Source organism: Engystomops pustulosus, chromosome 5, assembly GCF_040894005.1.
Source record: "Engystomops pustulosus chromosome 5, aEngPut4.maternal, whole genome shotgun sequence".
In the NCBI taxonomy this organism is placed as follows: domain Eukaryota; kingdom Metazoa; phylum Chordata; class Amphibia; order Anura; family Leptodactylidae; genus Engystomops; species Engystomops pustulosus.
Genome location: NC_092415.1, coordinates 17744801 through 17772562, shown reverse-complemented (window position 1 = coordinate 17772562; position 27762 = coordinate 17744801). Strand labels below are relative to the sequence as shown.

Genomic DNA, 27762 nt, shown 5'->3' with positions numbered 1-27762 from the left:
TATAATTTGTCAATACTAATTATAGTAACGGTCATGATATATGAGGGAGAGACACTTTTTGACCCAATGTTAATCTCCATATCCCAATACCGTTAGGTTCCTCTGGGGAGGGGCTGAGTAACTGGAATAAAAGTCCCACCCTGAAGGTAACCGGGTCTGATGATTAGGTTTTCCATACATACAAGACATAATATCATTCATCCATCAATAATTCCTCCCAAATTCCCTCCTACCACATCCACCCTTGGCTCGGTCCCAATTACCTACCTGTAGAATCAGTAAGCTTCCATGCACATTTGGAGGTCAGTGGCTTCCGTTACATTCATCTATCATGTGTATGGCCAACTTAACACATGGAGCCTAAGAGGTTGACACCAAGATTTGTGGGCACCCCCTGCTTCCTAAACCAGGAATTCGGAGAACCAGGTATATTCCAACATTTCAAGGGTCCATCCAGTTATGTAGGTTACATTATGGGAAGTACCACTCAGAAGCAGATTAAGACCCCCATGGGCCCTGTGTTGTATTAATATTATAGCCCCTACAAGTCTGGACTCACTTTTTGGAGAATGGAGTATAGGTCTCTTCTCCCTGGCTTTTCGGTCTGTGGATTCAGGACCTTTAGAGAACCTTCAAAGGTTCTGAAATGGCTCTCGTGTACTGAGAGCAGGAATGGATGGATGTATAAGGATTTCATGGGTGAAGGTCCTTCTCAGTATGAAATTTGGTGGGTGGTTTGGGTGGCCATGGGCCTTCTAGAAAGCTTGGGCCCTGAGCTACCACCCAATTCACCATTAGTATAATCCACTACTGGTACCACCCCTGCACCTCTGCTCCTTCACAATATAACGGCACTATACGCTTGACCAGGGGAACACTAATCTCCAGTCTAATGTAATCATTTATTCTCACCATTTATCCTACAGGTTCATATAGTAATAACCAAGACGACTTCTAAACTGATCATTGACTGCAAACAAGTGGGCGAGAAACCAATCAATGTAGCTGGAAACATCACAGTCGATGGAATGGAAGTCCTGGGAAGGATGGTTCGTTCTAGAGGACCAAAGGACAACTCTGCCCCGGTAAGTGCAGTGAGCACTATGCAGTGCACATTATGAGCCCATAGACATAGCAAAGTCTTTCCGAACAATGGGCCATTCATCAGGAAACCCACACAACAAATTCCTGCGGTATGTGTTATCCTGTTAGGCAATAAATTTACATTTATGAGATTATTCCATTGTCCTACCGCAGTATGAAGATAATGGGTTAACGCAAACACATCGACCCTGGCAGATAGTAAAAATAATTGGTTATTGGAAATCGGCCTAAAAACAAAAAAGAGCCTTGTAGAGGATGTCAGCCACTTGAATAACCCACTCACGATGAGAGGGAATTCAGGAGAAGGAACCATGTGGCCGCGTTCCAACAAGGCTTCAAATGTAACGAGGCTTGCTCGTTGAAGGTCTCCATTGTTAGATAGGCGGAAAGGAAGTTTTGTGTTTTTGTAAATGTTTTACAAATTTTAATGGTTTGCCAAGCCGCCCACTTTGAGAAAAATTCTGGAATTTGAATGGAAGTGACTAAGTGACTTGTGGAGCCCTGTGTCTTTGGTTAACCCAATAATCCCAAAAAACTTTACTTCCAAGAAATCTAGTGCATTGTTTTTTTACACCTGTCTAGGCCTAGGACTTTAGGATTGCATACAAGTTTAGACATTTGACCCAATGGTGTTAACCACTAGGCGATGATCCATGATGTAGAACGCAATTCCAGTTACCAAGGGATGAAATAATTACTCCATGGTGAGGACAGTGGCGTAGATGATCCACCACTTCAGTCTTTAGGTGACCAAGTTATGTTCATATACAACGGTTCTGGTGGTTTTATGTCCATCCTTAGAGATTTAGTAATTTATTGGTCTTCAGGGAGTTCTAGAAGGATCATCCTTCATCTCTAGTGTGATGACTACTCTTTGATGAGTCCTGTGGTGTAGATCAACCACAAGTTTGGTGTTTAGGAGACCAAGTAAAGTTTTATGTCTATATATAAACATTCAGTGGCTTTCAATTTCTTCTTCGGAGGTACAGAATTTCTTTATTGGCCTTCCACAGGGGCGCACCTTCAGGGGGTGCAAAGGGTTTGGTTGCAACCCTACCCAAGTGGCTTAGGGGGCTCATAAGATGTCACTTTCCCATATGAGAAGAAAAGTGCTATACACCATACATTATAGTCAAAGACTTGGGGCCCATCAGTTACAAGTTACCCAAAGGCCTTCTAGATGACCTAAGATCGACCTACTGTACGTTCCTTGTGATCCAATATTTAGATATCTTTTGTGGTGTATCAAAGTTTTCCATCTCTGGGAACCATTGTTGGTCAGATTGTGCCCATATCTGGTGATCCAGGGGTTTAGCATGATAAGTATTTCGATTCCATACTTGGTAATCTCTTAGAGATCCTGTGGATTAGCCTGGTTTCCTGACCGTTCCAGTCATTTCTGGTCATCTTGGAGGGTGCTGTAAGCCTTGGAATTTAACGTCAACCTCTGTTGTCCTCCTCGTTTAGTTATTGAGAGCTCAGTCTTGGTGATCTTGTAGATTACTGGCCATGGGGATGGTCTATTGTAGTTCTCAGATCATACTGTGTTTAGATCTATTCTTAGTGACCCAGAAATTTAGTTTAGACATCTCCTAATAAAATGTTTCATCTTGGTGTCTTACACCTTGCACTTACTCAAGTGTTTGTGATCTGTATCTGGTGACCCAGCGGTTCATTGTACATCCATGATCTTCCAACTTTTCTTGGTTATCCAGTTCTTTAATGTAGAGTTCTGATGATAGTGTGTTTATATTCTATTCTATTGTTGATCCAGTGGATTATAGTAGATCTCTGATGATACATTTCTTAGAGACCATTCTCAGTGATGCAGTGGAGATCCCTGATTATACAGTCTTTACAAATTGTTCTTGCTGATGGCTGATGATCAAGTGCTTCCGGACAATTCTTAGTTATCCAGTGGTTTACTGTAGATCCCTGCTGCCCCAGAGTCCTTATAATATTGTTATATAGTATTGAGAGTCTATTCTTGTTAATCCAGTGGATAGATTGATCAGTGATCCAGTAGTTTACCGTAGATCCCTGTTGATCAAGTATATAGGAACTATTTGTGGTGGTTCACTGGAGATCCCTGATGATCCCATGTTTAGGGACTGTTCTTTGTAATCCAGTACTTTAAACACTTTATCATCAGCATTCTAGAGTTTGTGTCTTTTCTAGTCGGATTATGTTGGATCTCTTCCTGGTGGATCTCTGATGATCTGTTTTCTAAGGTTTATTCTTGGTGATCCGGTGGTTTTGTGTTCTCTCCTTCACTTTCATGATTTAGTGACCGTCAGTCTTGTGCCAAATCAGTAAATATTATTTCAGCCACTTCATGGGAGTCTAACAAGTCCAAGTATCTGTGTATGAACCCGTCATTTCATTGAATACATCTAATGACATCTAATCCCCTGTATATGCTGTGTTTTTGTCTTTAGTTCCAGCTCCAGATGTTCGATATTGTTTGCGCTTCTACTTGGGCCAATCGTGATAAATGTTGTGAACTTCCGGCACTGGTGAGGACCTTTTTTCGAATGACCATTCTGCTGGTGGAGTCTCTGTATACATAGATCAGTACTCTCAATTCTTTAGGGCGTGGCTGGACACAGTTGATCATTTTTTGTTGTCAGCCACACCCCTAACTGCTACTGCAACCAAACCTATCAATAATCTAACGTGCAGGAGACTGCCCAACCCTACAGCTGGATTTTCAACTGGCCAATCCATTTTCTAAGCAGAGAATGTGAGAGTCAGCTAAGATACAGGAGTTGTCAGCAAAACATGTTAAAGTCCATGGTTGGCTACATGCTCAATACCCGATTTAAAGGAAATCTACCATCAAATTCCATCAAGATAAACCAGGGACATTACTCACAGATCCAGGCACCTTGACTGTGATAATCTTCTAATATGGTTTATCAATGGACTCCTTCCTTCTAAATTCAACTTTGAAAATTATGCTGGGGGGCATTACCAGAGCCCCTCCATGCTACAGTTTCACGGGCTGTTACACTGTTTCCCCTCAGCACTTCCTTGCTCCCTCTGCCTATTGTAATCTCACACAGTAGGAGGGGGAAGTGATCCTGTACAGTGTAACAGTCTGTGAAGCTACAGCACAGATGGGCTCTGGAGCCCTTTAGGCTAATTAGCATAATTATAAAAGTTGATTTTAGAAGGAAGGAGGCCATGGATAACTAGTATAAGAAGATTACCACAGTCAGCGAGCCTGGATCTATGAGTAATGTCCCTGGTTTATAATCTTTGGTTTTAATGGCAGATTTCCTTTGAGGATGACCCTTTATACAATTCTGGTTATTTTTGCTAATTCTTGTTAATAGGGGACAATGATCTCCAGTCCATTTCTCTCCAGCTTATAGAATATTTTGCAATTCTTATGTCATGACTTGGAGTTTTCAGATCTTTTATTAAGATCTATAGGTAATGATCTTACAACGATCCACTAAGTGTAGAGCTCCGATGCCCAACACCTGAGAATCCCCTTGTTACTGCCCTTTGTAATTCTGGATGTCCTAACGACCTGTCCCTAATTTTTCAACTGTATTTTTCTTTATTTTGGCAAAATTTCCTCTTATTTCAAAGTGATAGTGAATGGAAGACCAAGTGACTGGTAGATGGACCTCCACCCATATTATATACCGTCTATAGGTCATCAATGTTTTTCTTAGAAACGACCATTTAAGTAAAAACGGATGAATGGAGTGTTGTTATTTTTTTACCTCCCCCCTTCTCTGTCATATATCAGATTGACATCTTCCATGTTATTACGGCACAGATCTCAGACGTGTTTCTTTTGCAGAGAGATGAGGCCACCTGCCCTCCACTTCCAAACTCCTGCTCCTGCTCCCAGGAGAATAAAGGGTTACCTGGACCCCCGGGACCTCCGGTAAGAAGCCTGGGATGTCCAGGCTTGTTCAGTTCTGGATCTATAATGCAGGGGGGGGGGGCTGTTATTACACCTGGACTAGACTGTAGTAATGTGTATACTCAGCTGCATCACTGGATAATGACACGGAGAGGAAGAAATATCTGACGTGTATGGAAAATAACCTGCAATAATATTGCATTGTACGTCTACACTATAGACCTTTCAATTGGGCTGAGGGACACCCAACCAAGGGTCTCCGGCATGAGGTCCAGATAAAGATTCCCACAAGCACATGTTACCTGGCTTTGTGTAGACCGTGTAAGGCCTGTAAAGTGATGGCATATGTCTAGGCCAAGACATTGGGGCTCATTTACTAAGGGTCCGAATTGCGCACTTTGTAGGGTTTCCCGGCAATTTCCGATTTGCGCCGAATTGCACCGGGATTTTGGCGCACGCGGTTGAATTTTGGCACATCGGTGCCGGCTTTCACGCGACAGAAATCGGGGGGCATGGCCGTCGGACAACCCGACGAATTCAGAAAAACCTGCGGATAAACTGCACAGCTCAGAACGCCAATACAAAAGGAAGCTAAGACTTTCTACTAGAGATGAGGGGAACATCACGTTCTCTTTCGGGTTCAGCCACATGACCCAAACAAATTTACACTGTTTTAGATCAGTTAATAAGAGAGAGAAAATTGAAGGCATTTTATGACTTTCTACAAAGTCAAAAGTTTACATATATTAAGATTACTATACTTGTAAACAATTTGGGACAATCCATATGATGATCATTTCTGTTTGGCAACAACTGAGTTACTGTAATTAGAGACACAACTATGAAAGTATTTGAAGGCACACTTGAAAAACGCTGCTTCTTTGTGTAACATTATGGGAAAGTCTAAAGAAATTAGACAAGATATCAGGAAGAGAATTGCAGACTTGCACAAGTCCAGTTCATCCTTAGGTGCAATTTTCAGAAAGCTGAAGATGCCTTGGTCATCTGTACAAACACTTTTACACAATAACAAACAAGATGGAAATGTCCAACCTTCATAGCGCTCAGGAAGGAGATGGGTTCTGTGTCTCAGAGATGAAGGTGCGTTGGTCTAAAATGTGAGTATCAACCTAAGTACAAAAGCAAAAGACTTTATGAACATGATGGTAAGAGGGTGTCATTATCTAAAGTGAAATGAGTCCTGTATCGACACGGGCTGTAAGGAAGCAGCCATTACTCAAAAAGCAACAGAAAAAAAAGACTTTTATTTCTGGAGACATGTCATGTGGTTTGACACAACTGAAATTGAACTGTTTTGTCCATAATGACCATCGTTACGTTTGGAGGAAGTAGAGAAAAGCCTGAAAACATTATCCTAACTGTGACATCCGGGGGTGGCCTCATGTTGTGGAGGGAATGGTGCACGTCATAAAACAGATGCATCATGAGGAAAGAACATTATTTGGTAAATACTAAAGTAACATCTCGGGACATGGGCCAGGAAAGTAAAGCTTTAGCAGAAATGGGTCTTCCAAACAGACCATGACCCGAAGCTACTGCCAAACTGGTTACAAAGTGCTCAAGGGTCGCACAGACAATGGGGCAGATTTATTAAGGTAGTTCCTCCGCCGTCCACCAGGTGGCGCTGCTGCGCTGAAAAGCATCTGAATGCGCCGGAATACACTGAGCTGGACCAAGTGAAGGTAAGTGCTTCCCAAGCGACACAAGCGCTGAAAAGCATCTGAACACACTGGAATTCACCAAGGCCGGATGAGTGAAGGTAAGCGCGAGTCCAGCGACACATTTTCCGTTTTTAAATGCGGCGGTTTTTCCAAATAAGTCGGGTTTTCGTTCGGCCACGCCCCCCGATTTCCGTTGCGTGCATGCTGGCGGCGATGCGCCACAATTCGATTGCGTCCGCCAAAATCCCGGGGCAATACAGGCGAAATCGGCGCAAATCGGAAATATTCGGGTGACACGTCGGGAAAACGCGAATCGGGCCCTTAGTAAATGACCCCCAATGTTTTGGAGTGCCCATCACAAAGTCCTGATCTCAATCCTATTGGAAATTTATGAGCAAAGCTGAAAAAGCAGGTGCTAGCAAGAGGCTACCAACACGGCCCAGCTACATCAGTTCTGTCAGGAGGAATCGGACCAAATTCCTACCAACTTTTGTGAGAAGCTTGTGGAAGGATATGACCCAAGTCATACAGTGGAAGGGCAATGCTACCAAATACTGGAGGAATGTATCGAATATGCAGAATGTCATAAAAATGTATTAAAATTCTCTCTCTCATAATTTTGGTTCCTAATTTACCTAAAACTTTTGGCTTCCACTGTATATCCCCAGTCGAAGAATGGGCAAACTTTGCCTCTTCAGAGCAGAAGACTTTATAGGCCACCAGATGTGGAGAGGAGTGGAATTCAATGGGGGTCATTTACTAAGGGTCCGCGGACCGCAATTCTGTCGGGTTTCCCAGATATTTATTATTTTTTTGGCGCACGCTATCGGATTGCGGCGCATCGGCGTCGGCTTGCATGCGACACAAATCGGGGGGGGGTTGCCCGTCGGACATTTTGACTTATTCGGCCAAACCGAGGAATTTAAAAACTAAATTGTGTCGCAAGATCAAGCGCTTACATGCACCAGGAAGAAGAAGGTGAACTCCGGCGGACCTGAGCGGGGAAACGACACATGTAGGACGATCTAAGTGAATCCTGCCGGACCCCAATCCTCGTCGGACAACGCACAGCGGGGATCGCGACAGGACCGGGTAAGTAAATCTGCCCCAATGTCTCACCATTGTGAGAACAATTCAGCTTCCTTGGCTAAAAATAATCAGGCATGATAAAATTCACTTTCCCAACAGCATTTGATGGGCGAGGGGCGATAGACATGTTAGAATCCAAACTATGTTGTGTGAGGCCACCTTGACCCTTGATGATGTTCTTATGAAGCCCAAGTCCTCATGACCTCCAGGTTTCGTGCTCCATGTATATCCTGACTGTTATTAGCACTATCTGTTACATCTTCATTGTTCACATTTCTTTTTATATGATTTATGTTATTTTTTTTGTTCCCTTTTTAGGGCGGTTCAGGCATGAGAGGCCCCAAAGGATCTACAGGAGAAGCAGGTCCATCTGTAAGTGAAGATATAGTTGAATTGAGGAGTCTCCCAGCTTTAGACAAAACTACTTTTTTCTTTTAGTATTTATGGTCAACATTTGCTTAAGTGAAAGACATCATGGGGGAAGATTTATCAGAAGTGTCTGAGGTAAAACTGTTCTAGTTGCTCATGGCAACCAATCAGAGCTCAGCTTTGATTTTGTAAACAGCTATGGGAACATGAAAGCTGTGCCCTGATTGGTTTCCATAGACAACTAGAACAGATCTGCTCTCAGACACTTCTGATAAATCTCCCTCTTCTCTATAAGATGTCTCTGGTTCCTTGTAATCTGGGAAGTGCAATGTGTAGATTTTATAGCGAATATCATGGTGTATCTAGTCCTTTAGATACAGCCATATCTCATGCCTGTCCTTTCAAAATAGACAAGTTTTTAAAAGTTTATTTTCCAGTTGGGTAAATTGTAAAATATACTTTATCTCACAGGGACCAGAAGGACCTCGAGGCCCAATAGGTCCACCAGGAATTCAAGGACCACAAGGACCCCAAGGACCAAATGGCCTCTCCATCCAAGGACCACCTGTAAGTCCTTTATGTACATCTTACATAGTCTGGTACCAACGTCATGGCCTTTGGGGTCAGCAAGTGCCCCATGTCCATAGAATGAGGTCTCCAGAGGTGGCCAAGGCTCCATTTACATCTATGGGACTTTAGGAATGATGATATCTATCAACCCCATAGAATAGGATCAGTGGCCGAGCTCACATACAATCTCATTGAGACAACTTTTTGTAACAATGGCGGCACAACAATGACTCGATCATCTCAAGCAAGAGTTGTGGCCAGCCATTCGTTTCTCCTTCAGTTTGACTCGGAAACCTCTTATTGTGTAGCAAATTGTAGGTAATTTGGTGCCTAAAACTGAATTGGCCTCAAATATCCAACACTGAGAACATGTGTTTCATTCTGGTTCTAGGGACCTCCCGGTACAAAAGGTGAAAAGGGAGAAGGTGGAGCCCAAGGAGTCCAGGTATCTCATGATATTATACCATTATTATCTGCACTGTGACATATATTCGTCACATCATAGCACTCGTTAATCAGATGTTCTCTGGTTATTGGGCTGAAACAGAATCAATATTGCTTTGTGTAAACCAAAATATTCACTTATATATTTTTCACTCTATTCTCAGGGGCTTCCTGGACCACAAGGACCTCCTGGACGGGATGGAGTTGAAGGACAAAGAGTGAGATATCTTTTAACTATAATAACTGGATAAAAAAGATGTGACTAGTGATCCGCAGGGGCGGGTCTAATGCCTGGCACAATAAGCATGGGTGGAGCCATGTTACAGAGCTTGCCTGAAGCCCTTGAAGTGTAGTAGTGATGTAATTTTTTGGGTGTTTTTGGAGCTTCAGTGTGCACAAATGGCAAAAATTTAGAAGATATACTATATCTTTCTAACGAGTGATAGTCAAGTGCAGAATAGGGCCAGAACAGTAAACGGGCCCCTTACTATACCATATCTTATCATAAAGCTCCCTCCTTATGACAAAAAGTAATTAGCTTTAAAATTCCTTATCTCAGGCATCAACATGCAATCTAGCAGTCAAGAGGGTAAGGCTTTAAAGGAAATCTACATGAAAGTCAAAGCATGATAAACCAGGGACATTACTCATAGATTCAAGCACCGTGACTGTGGTAATCTTCTTATATTTATTACCCATGGCCTCCTTCCTTCTAAAAATCTTTTTCTAAAATGATGATAATGAGCCAGAAGGGCTCCTGAGGGTGTTACCAGAGCCCATCCATGCTGCAGCTTCACAGACTGTTACACTGTACATGTAACTTTCCCCCTCCCTGCAGTTAAAAAAAAAAATTTCCCCCTCCCACTGTGTGCTGAAACTTGAGATTACATCACATCGAGGTAAGGGGAAAGTGTTCCTGCACAGTGTAAGAACCTCTGAAGCTGTAGCATGCATGGGCTCTGGTAATGCCCCAAGAAGCCCTTCTGGCTCATTAGCATCATTTAAATGCTGATTTAAAAGGAAGGAGGCCATGGATAACAAATATAAGAAGATTCCCACAGTCACGGTGCCTGGTTTATCATGATGGATTTTGATGGTAGATTTCGTAGGTGACAGGTGACATTGCGCCCCGATACCCTACTAGACCCCAATGCTTTGTACAACCCCTCTGTGTAATATAAAAAACGATTGCAATTGGAATTTCTCTGCACCTTTCCTGAGCGTTCCCAATGTTTGTTTTGGCACCCATAATTAGCTACTCTATTGTCAGTTGGGTGGTATCAGTTTATGTGTGTCAGGCCAAGACCCCGCCCCCTCGACAGTATAAATCATAATGAGCATATTGGGTACCAAAACTAACAGCAGCGGAAAAATTCCAACTGTGACAAAATCAATGGAACATCACTGATTAAAATAAGCAGACAGTTATATTTAGTAGAGGTGAGATAAGGTCCCGGTTAAAGGGGATGTGACTTTTTTGTAGATTATTGACGTTTTTTACTATATGTAAACAGTTTTTTTTTATGATTTATGATGTTTTGATTAATGATCTGCTTTATGTGTAGAACATTTGATACCCGGGCGCTGATATTTGTTTCTTTGAAATTTGCTAAATCCTTGTTGTCCGCCAAGCTTTAGGGAGTGATCTAAACATATCAACTTAATCCTCTTAAATTGTTTAACCCTGAGCCAAACCCATCAGGCAGGAATGTGCGCAGCGTCGGGCTGTGAATGTTATTTCCTACTGTGTAAACAGTGTAGCGTAATAAGACGCCCACATGGCACTTTCTGTCTTAAAGGGGCATGGAGATAAGAGATTGTATATTTCATTTTGTACCTATAGTTGGCAGTACTACAGGTATTAGAGATAATGGGGGTCATTTACTAAGGGCCCGATTCGCGTTTTCCCGACGTGTTACCCGAATATTTCCGATTTGCGCCGATTTCCCCTGAATTGTCCCGGGATTTTGGCGCACGCGATCAGATTGTGGTGCATCGGCGCTGGCATGCACGCGACGGAAATGGGGGGGCGTGGCCGAACGAAAACCCGACAGATTCGGAAAAACCGCCTCATTTTTAAAAAAAATCTGTCGCGGAGCTTGCACTTACCTTCACTCAGCCCGGTTCGGTGAACTCCAGCGCGTTCCGATGCTTTTCAGTGCAGCAGCGCCACCTGGTGGACGGCGGAGGAACTACCTTAATAAATCCCGGCCGGACCCGAATCCAGCGCAGAGAACGCGCCGCTGGATCGCGAATGGACCGGGTAAGTAAATCTGCCCCAATGTATTCAATCGGTGGATGAATGGGAATGAAGAATTGCAACCTATGCATAAGGATATAACTGGATGGAGTCTGCAGGGGCGGGTCTAGTAATAAGCATTCTAAGCATGGGCGGGGACTCATAGTAAGAGACCCAGAAGAGTATAGGAGAAAGTTCTTGTGACTAAGTGGTGCTTCAACCATCATATGAATACAAGATAAAACAAAATATAATGTCATTTTTCTTAATTTTATGACCATTTTAGGTGTTTTTTAGCCTAGAAACATACAGTAAATGATGATTTGTTGGATCCGACTAATTTTTAAACATATATTTGACCAAAGTAGATGTAAGCTAAAGAGGAGCTAAAAAAAAAGGACCCCAAAATATAAGGGTAAATATATAATAACAATAAGAATATTCTTAACTTGTGGCTTCCTTTTCATTGATCTATACAGGGAATGCCAGGAAAAGACGGCGCAACCGGTGGACAAGGACCTCCAGGACCAATGGTAACGCTTTAAAGAATTGAAATTGTTTTACTAAACTAATTCATTTTAGAAAATCAATCAATGCAATAATATCTCTAGAGAGTAGAACTTAGATGACCATCTCAGGCCTGGTCCTGGCACAACTACTACGCCTACTAGTACTACTACTACTCACACAACTACTACAACTGCTATGCCTACTAGTACTACCACTACTCACACAACTTCTACAACTACTAGTACTACTACTACTACTCACACAACTACTATGCCTACTAGAACTAGTACTACTCACACAACTACTACACCTACTAGTACTACTACTACTACTCACACAACTACTACAACTACTACACCTACTAGTACTAGTACTACTCACACAACTACTACACCTACTAGTACTACTACTACTATTCACACAACTACTACAACTACTATGCCTACTAGTACTACCACTACTCACACAACTTCTACTCCTACTGCTGCCACTACTCTTACTACTTCTACTACTACTTCTACAACTACTACTACCTCTTCTACTACTTGCACTTTTAGTACTTCTCCTACAACTTCTATTATTACTCTTGCTACTTCTGCTCCTTTTAGTATTTCTACTACTATTCATACAATGACTACTCCTTCTAATACTTGTACTATTTGTCCTACTTCTCCTACAACTACTACTTGTCTTACAACTTCTGCTACTTTTACCTTTTCTCCTACTATTTCTACTCCTCATTCTCATACCTGTACTACTTTTCCTCCAAATATTACTACTTCTGAAACTTTTACTATTTTACTACTCCTCCTACTACCTGTACTACTTCTCGTATAACTACCATTACTACACGTTCATTTCTGCTATTACTCTTAAAATTTCTACTACCGGTACTCCTCCTACAACTACTACTACTCCAACTACTACTACTTTTGCTACTACAATTTCTACTAGTACAGGCCGTCCTCTACTTAAGGACACCCGACTTACAGACGACCCATAGTTACAGACGGACCCCTCTGCCCACTGTGACCTCTGGTGACCTCTCTGGATGTTACTATAGTCTCAGGCTGCAATCATCAGCTGTAAGGTGTCTGTAATGAAGCTTTACTGATAATCCTTGGTCTCATTACAGCAAAAATTTTGAAACTCCAATTGTCACTGGAGCAAAAATTTTTTTTGTCTAGAATTACAATTCTAAAATATACATTTTCGACTTACATACAAATTCAACTTAAGAACAAACTTATGGAACCTATCTTGTACGTGGACTGCCTGTACTACTACAACTACTCCTACTAATCATACTATTTCTACTACTGCTCCTACAACTACTTGTACTACCTCTGCTACTACTCCTACAACTACTATTCCTACTAATCCTTCTTCTACTACTGAGGGCATCTCCCTCTTTCCAATAAGTATTGTGAGAGGACGATGTGTGATGTGATATCTTATTTCTTGCAGGGCGTTCCAGGAAACCCCGGATCTCCCGGTAATCCAGGCAGTAAAGGACCCCAGGGTGATTCTGGACCCCCGGTATGTGAGCTGTGGTATCGGTGGGAGATCTGTAGTACAGTGGCGTAACTAGGAGAGACCGGGCCCCCTAGCAGGCTACTGAACGGGGCCCCACTTCCCACTTAAAAAATATACATATTAGTATACTCACACATATAAATACACATGTGCATATACACATACATACAGTGCCATATGCAACATACTCACATACAGTGTATACAGACACCATATACACATCAGAGATACTGCATATATACATCACAGTATATGTTATATACATATTATGCTGGACATGTGCAGTACAATATAGATATAATGGTGCACATCCTCCATTCTTTATTGTGTCAGGTTGGATGATGGGGCCCCCTGACACTTAGGGCCCCATAGCGACTGCTATGGCTGCTACCGCTGTAGTTACGCCCCTGCTGTAGTAACTGATAGAAGTATAAAGCTAAATCACTACCTGAAAGTCTGATATAGTCTGAAATGTAATGGCCTCTGCCCCTTTGCTGCAGGTACACATTCCCCTCCGTATTATTGTAGTTTGGCTCTTACTGGTTGTGTTTTTCGAGCTTTCATTAGACTTTAGCAAATCCTGAGCAAATACCAACTACCTGGATCCGCGCACCAGGAGCTGCCTGCCAGGAATTGCCCGAGACTGACATAACCATGGAGTAGCATGGAGGAATAGTGTATCTGTAGACTGTCCCATCTCTCATTGTGTTACCACTGCTCCAGGGTGCGGATAATGAGTTCCATTAAATGCTGAATAATCGCACTTGGAAAAATGTCAATTTAAAGGGGCCTCAGCATGAACTTGCACCAATCATTATCACTTAGATTGTATCAGCAAATGATGAGGCGTCAGGGATTCGCTTTAGGGTATTGAGTTTTATGTTACACCCAGATAATAGATGGATTAAAAAGATTTCTGAAATCTCGAAATGTACTCCATACCCCTGCTGGCATAGATGGGTGCGATGCCATGTTACGACTTTGTGCGAAATGCCAGTCTTGATACCTGCCACCCTTTGTGTATACAGCTGCTATACAAACACATAGGTCTTCATGTAGACAAACCCTGTTTAAGCCTTCCAAAAAATAGAAAGTAAGAGGAGGAGCTGACTACACAGGCATTGTTTGTAGTCTGTAACCATGGATACAAACTGTAACTGTAAACATTTTAAAAAAGGATACATTTAGCAAGATAATTTGTAGTAAGCACTCTCTTGAATGACCACCCAAAATTGGATGGAAATGATCTTCTAGGAGGGGGTCTTCTCCTGGAAAATGGCACATTTTTGATAGAACTAAACATTTTTCACTAAGAATCTGGTGTGGATAAGGATGTGGTCTTCTCAGTAAGGTGTTTTATTTTTTAGACAAACCCTGTTTAAGACATCCAAAAAATAGAAAGTAAGAGGAGGAGCTGACTACACAGGCAATTGTTTGTAGTCTGTAACCATGGATACAAACTGTAACTGTAAACATTTTAAAAAAGGATACATTTAGCAAGATAATTTATCATTGGAGCAATAAAAAATTGCTTTAAAATTATGCAGTAAGTACTCTCTTGAATGAACACCCAAAATTGGATGGAAATGGTCTTCTAGGAGGGGGTCTTCTCCTGGAAAATGGCACATTTTTGATAGAACTAAAGATGTTTCGCTGAGAATCTGGTGTGGATAAGGATGTGGTCTTCTCAGTAAGGTGTTTTATTTTGTAGACAAACCCTGTTTAAGCCATCCAAAAAATAGAAAGTAAGAGGAGGAGTTGACTACACAGGGAATTGTTTGTAGTCTGTTACCATGGATACAAACTGTAACTGTAAACATTTTGAAAAAAGGATACATTTCACAAGATAATTTATCATTGGAACAATAAAAAATTGCTGTAAAATTATATAGTAAGTACTCTCTTGAATGACCACCCAAAATTGGATGGAGATGGTCTTCTAGTAGGGGGTCTTCTCATGGAAAATGGCCCCCTAAACTTAACATATTTCACTGGGAATCTGGTGTGGATAAGGATGTGGTCTTCTCAGTAAGGTGTTTTTTCTTTTTTGTGGATGGTTGTTCAGAAGTTTTTATAAGCCGCTGTTGATTATAACATTATAATAGAATAAGATGACGAGTTGATGTATGTTCCATCACTGAAAATATAACGTTTGTTGTGAAGGATTCCAGCTGGTCGTCTCCTCCAGATATTTCTATGAATATTCCAATAGCATCTTGTCGGGAGGGAGTTTTTCTAAATGAAACCTTCCAGAACATGACATGAAGCAACTGCTGTGGGGCCTCGATGTTTTCTTATAACATGTACAACACACATCATTCACAATAAGAACAAACAATCCTGACTACGAGGTGTAATAAATCATACAAGGAGAAGGCAGCACTGGTATTCCGCAAAAATCCGAGACAAGACGTCTCACTCAGCGCTCAGTCTACCCGTATTTTTATATGGTTAGGGCCGAGTCAGCTGTAGGCAACGTAGACCTGTTCCTGCAGACATGGGTGAACCTACACTCTCTGCTGCCTAAAGTTAGCCATAGAACAGCGCCCCCTCTGTCCCCTTCAAAAAGTTAACTTTTAGTCAGTGTGTTCTCCATGCAGTGTCTCACACCCGTGCAGACATGTGGTGTGAAGGGGCATTATTTTTAAGCGTTGTAATGCTTTGTAGCAGATAACTGCACGCCTGAGGCAAGTGGCTCAACCCGCCTCATGGCTGGTGCAACCCTGCCTATAGACTTAAGCAGAAACAAATCCATGTAAATACATTTGACAGCATTGGGCAGCATGGTGGCTTATTGGTTGGAATTACAGCCTTGCAGCGCTGGGGTCCTGGGTTCATATCCCATCCAGGTAAACATTTGCAAAGAGTTTGTATGTTCTCTCCGTGTTTGCGTGGGTTTCCTCTGGGTCCTCCGGTTTCCTCCCGTACTCCAAAACATACTGGTAGGTTGATTAGATTGTGAGCCCCATCGGGGACAGGGACTGATTTGGCAAACTCTGTGCAGCGCTGCGTAATCTGTGTGCGCTATATAAATAAAGGAATTATTATGAATTATTATTATTATTAGACACTACATTTAAATGCATATTATTATTTCTCCATCAATTTGGTAACAAAGTTTAAGGGATAGGCTTCCTGCTGGCAAATATAGTAAAGAAGTGATGTATTCAGTGCAGATTTTGTTGAGTATATACAAACCTTATGATATATACTTATTATATATATCATATATTATATATTCTGCTAATCTTCCAGCAGTCTTTATTTACTCTCTAGAGAGTAAAATGCTTGAGATGTAGGGGGGAGGTGCAGCTGCAGCTTCCTGTAACTGTAAGACTGCATGCTAATAGATAGGAGGGACCACAGACATGAAAATTTCCGATTGTCATAACACTAGGAAGAGCCCATGTACAAAGCTGACAAAGGGGGGAAACTAATGATGGAAGAAGGTGAATAAAAATCACTTTTTGGCTTGAACAATGTTGCTAAAAGAAAGTGACCGGAATTCTCAATCTATTGTTGATGTAATCATTTCAACGCAGAGCTCCAAGTGAATCTAGTTTTAAATATTAATATTCTACCTTCCATCAGTCACCACTAGGGGGAACTCATGAGTTTGCTGCATACTGTGCTATAATTGAGCTCAATATATACTGAGTATACATAAGCGGTGCCTATAAATGCAGAGATTTGAAGCTCTGGATCGGAAATAAAAAGCTTTAACTGCTATAAACAAATATTATATTTTATTAATATGTGAAACATAATCCACAGAAGTCTCAATGAACATATCTACTGAATTTATAATAATTTTCCTTTTTTTTTTAAATTATTTTAGGGTCTTCCAGGCCCTAAAGGGGAAAGAGGAGAAAGAGTAAGTAATCGCTGTATACTGTATGTCATCAATGTATGGTGTTATCCGACACCATTAGGGGCCACCACCATTAGGGGGCAGTGCTACCCGGGGGGTAATTGTATTTAGTCTGTACAATATGGGTCACAGTCACAACCACATGGTGCCAGGCCAAAAGGTTTCCCAGTAAAACATTGCCCATACCATGACATTACCACTGCCTGCCTGCCTGCCACCTTCTAAGTGGTCCTAATGATATGGCAATCATTGTAAATATAAGTGTATGGGCCTTTTGGAAAGTTACTTGGTTTGTCCTGATCCATAATACCATGACCCTAAAGGTTCAAATATAAAGGCAATTAAGGGAAGGCTCTGGTGTGGGAATAGTGCCAAAATATAGGTGCAGCACGAGAGAAGTCTTGGCGGTTTTAATGAGATAATTGTTTTTTTCCTTTAATAAAGCTACATATTTTTACGATTTCTGCTGCTATATGTAGTCTTCATCTTCTACTCAAGATCATCGGCTTGTTTCTTTTCTCTCGACAGGGGGACACCCAGTCCCAGAACATGGTGCGTGTTATTGCTCGGCAGGTCTGTGAGCAGATCATCCAGAGTGAGTATCTAAATCTCTTCTTGACCTTCAGGCGTCATCTCACCTCTACGTAGGAACAGGTGGTCCGGGAACCATCTCAAATTATTCAATGTCAGATCCTCAGGGTACAAAAGGACAATGTTGTCTGTGCCTACACCTGAAAAGTGAGGCAGTGTCAAGATTATGGTGTTTCCAATTGCTTTGATCTTCAAGAACAGGTCATAACCACGCCTACTCAGTGATGTCATCACTCATTCCTACCTACAGCCAATCAGATGGGATGGTCTAATTGGTGCTTTATTGCATCACTCAAGTAATGAGCAAAGTAATCCAGTTCTTTGTTGGTTTTACATAGGGACAACCTAGTCAACATGATGACCATTGTGGTTCCCATGGTCCGTAAGGACTTGACCTTTATACATTTTTTGTAGGTCATATGGCAAGATTTAATTCACTCCTGAACCAAATACCAAGTCAGTCTGTATCTGTTCGGAGCATCCCAGGACCACCTGGACAACCTGGCCGGCCAGGTCCTCAAGGACCACCTGGAGAACAAGGATCACCTGGAAGATCCGGATTTCCTGGCAATCCTGGAGGCCCTGGAGCACCAGGAGAACGAGGTAAATTTTATTTCCACGACCGAAAATGTATCTCACAAAATAAATGGTTGTGTCAGGACGGAGAGAAGTGATAATATTCATGCAGAAGAAGCTGGAACAGCTTGATGTGAATTTGGGGAATATGAGGCCTCCATGAGGTGTTATCGCCACATGCAGTCATTTGTTGGACCATGTTTGGGTTCTGGTGCCTCAACTTCAAGTTTAATAGTCATGATAGATTTATTGGAGCCCCGTTTTGTAAATGGTATTCTTTCCACTTATTGGACAGACCGGAGTAAGGAAATATTGGTAGTACTTATTAAGTATAGACTCAAGGTTCTAGATCTCATTGGGCTCCATTACTATAGACTCGAGGTTCTAGATCTCATTGGGCTCCATTACTATAGACTCAAGGTTCTAGATCTCATTGGGCTCCTTTACTTGGTCTCCATTACTATAGACTCGAGGTTCTAGATCTCATTGGGCTCCATTACTTGGTCTCCATTACTATAGACTCAAGGTTCTAGATCTCATTGGGCTCCATTACTTTCTTCCTACATTAAAATTACACAATTGTAAAATCACTAAGTAATCTTGGAGTGTTAGTTGACTTGTTTTATGATGTTTGTGATATGTTTTTAGTCACCACCACACTGAATTATGTCCTAGGTTTTTTAAAGCCCTTGAACATTTGGATGTTATCCATCCATGGTGGCTTCTCCATGGTACTCCCATAACGCTGTGATTTTGGCCACCACATTTTAATTTCATCTCACACTCCAGGGGTTATTGGTTAACCTTGTTAGTGACCAATTTAGGTCTCGGATGAAAACCTTAGAAAGCAATCATAAAGACAACCAATCTCAGTCTATACGCAGCAATGTCCTCCTGGTGGACCTTCTTCTCCATTCTAGTCATATCAACCTCCTGTGGGCATCCAAGAAACTTGCACCGAAATTCAAAACAAAACTTTAGACCAAATTTGAACCTTAGATCAAGTTAGTCTAGAACCAACTACCAGTGTGTTTTGAAAAGCTCCTTTCAATATTTTAAAGTTTTCTAATAATTTTTTGAGGTTCCTCAAAGAAGTTACTATTGAAATATTCAGGAATTTGGCCCAGTTCAGAGTTATAGAGACCTTTAAATTCATACATTTTGTTTAACCTTTTGTCACTTTTTACATGCCGACTAGTTTGGATTTAACTGTGACAATTTTAGGTTATCTTACCTATGACCTAGTGGCTAAGTTCTAGTTACTTTGGCTTGGACCAAACTGAGATGACCACCATGTCCACTTCATCTCAAGTGCCAACTACTCACCAATGTCATTGGGGCAGATTTACTTACCCGGTCCGTTCGCGATCCAGCGGCGCGTTCTATGCGGTGGATTCGGGTCCGGCCGGGATTCATTAAGGTAGTTCCTCCGCCGTCCACCAGATGTCGCTGCTGCGCTGAAGTTCCCCGGAGGCACGCTGGAATGCCCTGAAATTCACCGGCCTATACCTAGTGAAGGTAAGTGTAATTTTCGCGACACATTTTTTGTTTTAAATGCAGCGGTTTTTCCGAATCCGTCGGGTTTTCGTTCGGCCACGCCCCCCGATTTCCGTCGCGTGCATGCCGGCGCCGATGCGCCACAATCCGATCGCATGTGCCAAAATCCCAGGGCAATTCAGGGAAAATCGCCGCAAAACGGAAATATTCGGGTAACACGTCGGGAAAACGCGAATCGGGCCCTTAGTAAATGACCCCCAATGTGTCTACTTCTAGCTTAATCTAAAACACTATAACGTTTTCTCTTAATTATCTCTCAACAGGTCTACAGGGTGAAAAGGGAGAAAGAGGAAACCCAGGCGTCGGAACTCAAGGCCCTCGTGGTCCTCAGGGACCTCCAGGTAAAAATAATCTATGGAACAACAGTTCATTGTCTGTAAAAGCAGCGATAGAAAACCTATATAATATTACACTGGATGTGCCAGCTAGTCAAAAGCCAAAAAGCCAAAAGGGGAAATGTAACGTTGCCAAGACTGAGAAATATTCTCTATACATTACTTCTTACCACTGCGGAATTTTAAGTTTCTTTTTCCTATAGAACTTTATTTTTGCAAACCGTATATATATATATTCCAGATTGTAACTTTAGGTCCATGTACGGAAATAATTTCTTTTACGAAAACTTTTTCCAACAGGACCCCAAGGAGAAGGTCGGACCGGAAGCCAAGGACCCATTGGTCAACCTGGACAACGTGGGTTGCCAGGTCCTCCAGGAAATATTGGTTCAATGGGACCTCCTGGTCCACCAGGTTATTGCGATGCCTCCTCGTGCGCTGGATATGGTGAGCACTAACGTTTTGATGGAAATTCTTTCTAGTCAATAGGAACCCACAAAAACATTAAGTCAGAAAGTCTGACAAAAACTTTAAAGATATCCCATGTCACATTATCATACGAGATATGGAAGAATTTTTGAAAAATTACACCAAAACACTGCAAAAAAAATCACGTGACCTCAGCCCCATAATTACTTTAATCACACATGATCTATCAATTGGTTTTTATGGTAATTTGCTCAAAATTGGTCACTTTTTGTAAAGCCTTCTTCTCAAAAAACCCTAAGGGAACATGATATGACCCTAATGCAATCATATAGAACCCCCAAACTTTAAACACATGCACTACCATCCTATTTATAGGACTCTTAAGGACCTCAATTCTTCTAAGCCCTGGGGGTCCAAGCTCTAACAACCTCAATTCTACTAAGCCCTACGGGTCCAAGCTCTAAGGACCTCAATTCTTCTAAGCCCTGGGGGTCCAAGCTCTAACAACCTCAATTCTACTAAGCCCTACGGGTCCAAGCTTTAAGGACCTCGAGTGGTCAGATGTACTTATTCCCTGTCTATGGGTCCTGAGGGCCACGGAATAGTCCTACCAAATGTCACGTTAACCACACACGACATTGCAAACTCGTATTTGCATGTCCCCGTCCTTGTGTTTTTGTGAAGTTTCGTCTACGTTGCATGTGTCTATGTATCATTGATCTATCATTGTTCTTAAAGTGGTTTTACAATATTAGTAGAAAAAGGTCTATTCCCGTCTTAGAAATATCATTCTAGTCTGTTGGATGTGTCTGATATTGTCGCTTAGCTATGTCCAAGTGAATGGATTTGAGTTGAAACATCAGAAAACTTGAGAGTAAAGAGCGCCACACTTGTCCCCAGGTTGTTTTTGGTATTGCAGCTCAAACCTCATTCGCTTCATTGAAGCTATTCTGCAAAATCAGACATAATCCACATAAATCTACAATTTAGACCACAATCCAATCCAATGTAGGACTTTCCATAGACATTTCTAATATTGTGCATTCTTGTTCATTGTGGGTTTGCATTTGTCTCTTGGTGTTTTGATATTATGGTACTGACGTTTGTGTTTTTTCCATTTTTCTCTCCGAATGTCTCGTCTAACACAATTTTACACATTTCCAATGAGAAGGCTTAATACCTTACAATGACTACCAGCCCTGAAGAGCACGACCGATTGCGGTACAACTCTACATTGCCAATTGGCTCAAAATCACCAATGGGGGAAATAGTTCAAATATGACCAATAATTAAAAAATAGACTGTAATGAACTTGTCATAAAAAAAAAAAAAAACATTGACTAAGTGATGAAGATGAGAGGATAATGCTCCATGGGGGGCTTCTCCTTCCAGCAGTGTCACATAAGCCAATGTACATTGCTCGGGGCAGCCCGAAACTTTGCCCAAAGCTAAAAGAAGCCGAGATACTGTGACATTATTCCCTTCATCGATGTAAATGTCTGTGGTTGATTACACGTTCCTGGTGACGGTTTCCTGGTTAAGTCTTCGACTAGTTTTGTCTTGTTCGTATTCATTGTTCCGTGTTGTAAATAAAGCTACAGTATTTAAACTCATGTATAGCATTTAGGCCTAGTTACCGTGTTAAGGGTTGTGTTTATGCCATGTTGTATATGGATTTAATCATTTATACACTCGTGGTGGTGGCGGGTCAAGGTGGATATGGTGGTGAGCCTGGTGAAGGCGGCCCTGAACCCTACGGCCCCGAATCCTATGGCCCGGCAAGCCCTTACGACGATGACGACGACGACGAAGAAGAAGATCCTTATGGCGGATACCAAATGCCTTACCCCCAGCCCTACCCCCAGTCCTACTCCCAACCAGAGTATACAGGGGTTCAAGAGACAGAAGATTCGGTGGAGGTGCGATCACCCGGGATCAACCGTATGACCAGGAGTATTGGGAAAAGACCATCCAGATCCATGAAAAATCTACAGGATGTCTAAGTGGGACTCAAAGAGTAGATACTCATATTTCCGAGGCAGGACAGTCATCACGCATTGTCTACGATACATTGTACATAAGTAATGCTCTGTGTGCATGGAAATTGTTTACATAAATTGAAATGTTATCACTTTTTATTATTTCTCGTTATGTACTAGACCAAAGGCAAACCCCCTACTCCCCTTCCTTTCGAGTCCAGATATATATATATGTAGCAATAATAGACCAGGTTATAATAAGCTAAGTATTATAGGCAGGAATTGGGCTTGTGGCCACTCTTAAGGTTAGTGAGAACCGGCTCAGGAACCGAAAAAGTCACGCGTCTTCTTCTGTATGATGTCCATGTCCCCTTGATACATCGATCTGTTGGAAGTTCCAATTTAGAGGTAGTGAAGGATGGTTCAGTGGAGTCAAAGGATTTTTGGAATGTTGGGATGGCCTTACACATTCTAGTTCAACTTTGGTTTGGTAGAAGGTAAGATGTTTAAGTTGTCTCATGAGATTTTGCCTGGTAAGATGTTGGCCAACTTTAAAAATTTGGTGAGAAATTTGGATGATCTTTCCTTGAAAGAACGTTAAAAATTTTCTCAGACAGGTGGGTCATCCAATGCCGGTGTATTTGAACATGGACGGCCATTTTGAACCACTATATCAACCAAGATTGACTTTTTTGGGTGATTGCCCTAGTAGAAAGATCATTTATCAGGAAAACGTTTGTTCAATGGTTGTCCCACCATTAACCTACATCTACGTCCAGTGTGTGTGGCCACCTTATAGGGAGCATCTAGTTTCGGTATGGGTTAAGATTGTTTCACAAACCAAAATCAAGAATTTCACTTGGATTTCGAGGCTTAGGCTGAAATCAGTTCACTGGCTCAGGATGTTAGCTTCAGCTGAGTTTTACTAAGTGAATGTCCCCTAATTCATCGAAGAGGTCTCCGTTTTTTAAGAAGTTTAGGCAGTTTTAGCGAAAAGTATTGAGAATGGTGGAAGGTTTGTAGTGCCAAAATTTACTAGGGTTAGTACTTCTGTTTGGGGGAAAACAAGGATCAACCTCTTCCGAAAGTGTGTTGGATACCGTGGCTTCTTCACATGGGTGTAAAGATGGGTTCTTTGGCCTCGTCAAATCATCTGGATCGGTTGATGATCTTTGGCCACTTGGTTCTCTTATTGTACCAAAATTTGGAAAAACACAAGATATTTGTTTTGTACGATAATACCACTTTATTTCAATTGATACATATACAATTGGTTCTCTTATTGTAAAAGGTGCAAAGTTGAGAATTGAGATTGAATATTTGACTCCTCGAGGCTGTAGACCACATGGACACCTGTCGAAGGGCAATATCATATACCTCTAGTATCCATCGGTCCCACAATGCTCCTCTGTAGTTCTTCTTATTTGAATGGCTCGGCAGGGGGTTTGTTAAGAATAAGCCTTAAAAAAGTGGTCATCACGACATCCCGCCAACTGTCTCCACTGTCCATCCATATCCCAATCATCTCCCATCCAATGTCTCTCAATGACAAAATCCAGACCAACCAAATTCTCCCCATTAGATATTAGTAAATCCAGAATTTACGGCCAATTTTATTCGATTTGTGATGTCCCACTAGTTATCCCGACACCTTATGTTATTTGTGGTAATTTAACGACTGGCCACGCCAGTCCACCTCTTTATATTGTATATTGTTATCTAGACTTTTCATAGGTTTGTGGTTATTTGTGCAATACATTTGTAGTCAGACACCTCCCGTTGTTCCCGGATCTCGAGGGTAATTTATTGTAAACCAATTTCCATTGTTTTTTGTAAAGACAAATAAAGTTTGTTACAAGTTCCAGTGCGTTGTACTTGTGTCATTTTAAATAAAGCTATAAACGGTGGGTCACGGTCATACATACAAGCTTGTTACTTACTAGGCGTAAAACTTGTCTAAATCCCTACATAAATGGGGTTGACAATCTTTGTCGCTCAATAAGACCGAATTCTGTTGTAAACAAAATCTGCCCAAAAATGGTCAAAACCAGATTTCAAAAACAGCGCCAAGTTTGTTCACTGGACGTACAGGGTATTACAATACAATTTAATTAGGTGGCAGAAAAACCTCCGAAAAATCTGACATTTTCAATGTATGAGGGTGAAATTTGTGGCTAGCCCAAACATTGTGGCAGCAACCGACCTGTTTTACCTTTAAAGGGAACCTGTCAGCAGTTGTGAACATGTAGTACCGCAGACAGTGTTGTATTGTCCCTGGAGAGATGTGTAATCAGACCTGTTTGCTGTTCCAGGATTGTAGCTTCTCCAAGTGTACTGGAGGGGAATGTCCTCACACTGCTGTGCTCTGTGCCGTTAATCCGCTCAGGTGTTCTCCTATTAAGAGGCAGGTAGGATGTAGAAATTGATGTAGATGGTAAAAGGGATCTTCACTTGTATGTCTTAAAGGGGCTGGCCACTTTTATCATGTATTTTGTAATGTGTAAGTGTAGGTGCCAGGATATTAGGTAAGTTACCAATATACATCTAGTAATAGTTCTGCTCCGCTTTCCTGTTATGTAAAGTGAAGCCTCCTGTCTTTTACCTCATCTAAAGAGATTCCTGTTCATAAAATGGCAGCAGATGGAGGGTCATGTGATCTCTATCTGTCCATGAGCAATCGCCCTGCCAGGACCTTATGATTGTATTAATGAATATAAGCTCAAGGTCCTGGCGGGGCGATTGCTCAAGGACAGTTAGAGATCACATGACCCTCCATCTGTGGCCATTGTATGTACAGGAATGTCTGGATAAGGTTCTGGCAGGGCGATTACTCATGGACAGTTAGAGATCACATGACTCTCCATCTGTGACCATTGTATGTACAGGAATGTCTGGGCTGATGATGTAAGCGGAGCAGAGGCTTCACTTTACGTATGAGGAAAGCGGAGCAGAACTATTACTAGATGTATATTGGTAAATTACCTAATATCCTGCCCCCCGCACATTACAAAAAACATGAGGTCAGGTGGACAACCCTTTTAAGAATTTCTCAGTGGTGCAGACTGCAAATCCTATCTCCATGTGGATACAACATATATCAGCATTCTCCTGTATGGGCTGTGTAAGGACCCTGAGTGTGAGGGTCTCTGACCCCAGGGTGGTAGTCATCGGCCATGTGACACACATCCCATCACTTTTTCCGAAACTTATGAGGAAGCTGAATATAAAGTTTTCGGATTCTGTTTTATTAAAAAAAAAAAAATTCTAAGAAAAAATTCTCAAGCCCCGGAGGATGAGCGCGTTGTACGGCGGCCGTCACCACTGTGTATGTCATTAACATATTTTCTCCGGAATGTCTGGTTCTGCCAGGAGAAGTAAGACGATCCTATAGCCGAGGTGCGATCCTCCGCCCCCCCGGGGGCCACTAAAAAGTGAGTGATGGTCGTCTATGAAGAATCCGAACGTCCTTCAGACCTGATATTTATCCTCTTCTTCATAGATTTTTCGATATTCAAGTTGCTCCCCACCAAGGGAACCAGTGAGTGGATTTTGCCCCATTAAAGGGAACCTGTAAGCACATATGCATATATACAGCCAGTGACAGGTTCCTATAGAGCTCTAATAACTGACTGACCCCCTTCTTGTAGCTAAAATTTTTTTCGCTTACCACCACATAAATGACCTTTTATCTTATATTACCCGACATCAAAGAGGGCGTGTTCTGCTCGGCTGGCCCCTCCCATCTACTCCTCCCCATGCCTTATGCCTCAGGCATCCAGTTCATGTCATGTGACCAAAGTGACATCATCTCAGGTCCTTTAGGCTCTTAGTAATAGCAAACTGTACCCCATGCATGCATCTGATCACATGAAGTCACCATGGGCAGCATGGCAGCCACCATGGATTTCTACTCCTCTTCATCCTTCACGTAGGCTGCTGTGATTTCATGTAATCACATACATGGTGTACAGTTTGCTATTCTTAGAAGGCTGAAGGACCTGCAATGAGGTCACTGGTCACATGTCATGAATGTAACACAAGGCACCGTGTAAAAAGATTGACACAATATTTCCCATCTGTACATAGAGCTTTATATGTCTGTAGCTGAATTTTAGCAGATGATCCCCAAGTACAAGGAGGCAGAGCTGGGATTTGAAGAGACACAGAGCTGTCAGTCAGAATAATGGGGCGTGGCTCACTGCCAGCCTGAGAGAGATGAGTCAGAGATACTAGAGAGGAGTCAGAAAATCTAATTTGCATACCAGAAAAGTGGCTGTAATTAAGGCACAAGGCCCCACTGGCAGCTAATTTTTAGGTGATATAGGGAGGACTTGTAACACTTTATCAGCAGGCATTCTAAGACAGGGGGATCAAAATCTGGTGAAAGGTCCTCTTTAAATAAACCAGTCCTCTCAGGTATAGAATTCTCACCCTCCATCATGTGACAATGAGCACTTTTTTTGCTTGAAATGAGTCACTTTTAGAGGCTGCGGAGGCAGGCGCCTCTTTTTTTTTTTTTTTTGGTTCTATAGCACCTAGAAACAAGCTGCTGGTATTTTAAAGATAAGAATCTCATCTTTTAATATTTAACCACATTGTGAGCCTTCTAGCTGCTATAGAGCTAAACATAAGTGTCTCCCGGTGTGAAGATGGTAATAATCACACAGTTTTGGTTTAAGTTGTGGAAATTTATTGTCAAGCAAAATACAATGTCCATAAAAAAAACAACAACAAAAAAAAACAATATAAATGTAATAACCGGTTCGGTGATGACACCTGTCCTGGTGTGCAGGGTTATTTGGGTAGATAGTCCAGGGATCTGCAAAGCAAAGAGACATCATCATTAATTTCCTCTACTATAAGTACACATGCAACAGAGGGCTCAGGATGAGCAGGTCTGAAGACTATTTCCTTAAGTTTTATATATTACAGTTTACGTTACCTTATAAAACTTACATGGAAAGTCATTAGCAAGTCACATTGTTATTATCAATACCG

At 41.8% G+C, this 27762-nt stretch overlaps 2 protein-coding genes across 4 annotated transcripts in view; one reads left to right on the top strand and one right to left on the bottom strand.

Moving 5' to 3' along the window:
• The window catches only part of COL14A1 (collagen type XIV alpha 1 chain), a 122185-nt gene extending 97557 nt beyond the window's left edge, over window positions 1-24628 (top strand). For 2 of the 3 annotated variants that reach the window (XM_072151249.1, XM_072151251.1), the window contains 15 exons: window positions 927-1085; window positions 3543-3620; window positions 4922-5008; window positions 8077-8130; window positions 8599-8694; window positions 9089-9142; window positions 9306-9359; window positions 11860-11913; window positions 13358-13429; window positions 17265-17300; window positions 17826-17892; window positions 18303-18491; window positions 20285-20362; window positions 20657-20803; window positions 22499-24628. In XM_072151249.1, coding sequence (XP_072007350.1) covers window positions 927-1085; window positions 3543-3620; window positions 4922-5008; window positions 8077-8130; window positions 8599-8694; window positions 9089-9142; window positions 9306-9359; window positions 11860-11913; window positions 13358-13429; window positions 17265-17300; window positions 17826-17892; window positions 18303-18491; window positions 20285-20362; window positions 20657-20803; window positions 22499-22788 — 1515 coding nt within the window. In that variant the 3' untranslated portion in view covers window positions 22789-24628. Of the gene's footprint in view, window positions 1-926; window positions 1086-3542; window positions 3621-4921; window positions 5009-8076; window positions 8131-8598; window positions 8695-9088; window positions 9143-9305; window positions 9360-11859; window positions 11914-13357; window positions 13430-17264; window positions 17301-17825; window positions 17893-18302; window positions 18492-20284; window positions 20363-20656; window positions 20804-21956; window positions 22158-22498 lie in introns of those variants that run through there. The other variant, XM_072151250.1, reaches the window with a different exon arrangement.
• A 2803-nt stretch (window positions 24629-27431) lies between these two features.
• Window positions 27432-27762, bottom strand: part of MRPL13 (mitochondrial ribosomal protein L13) — a 42181-nt gene continuing 41850 nt past the window's right edge. The window contains exon 7 of the mRNA XM_072151248.1: window positions 27432-27583. Within this exon, the coding sequence (XP_072007349.1) occupies window positions 27559-27583 (25 nt within the window). The 3' untranslated portion in view covers window positions 27432-27558. The remainder of the gene's footprint in view (window positions 27584-27762) is intronic.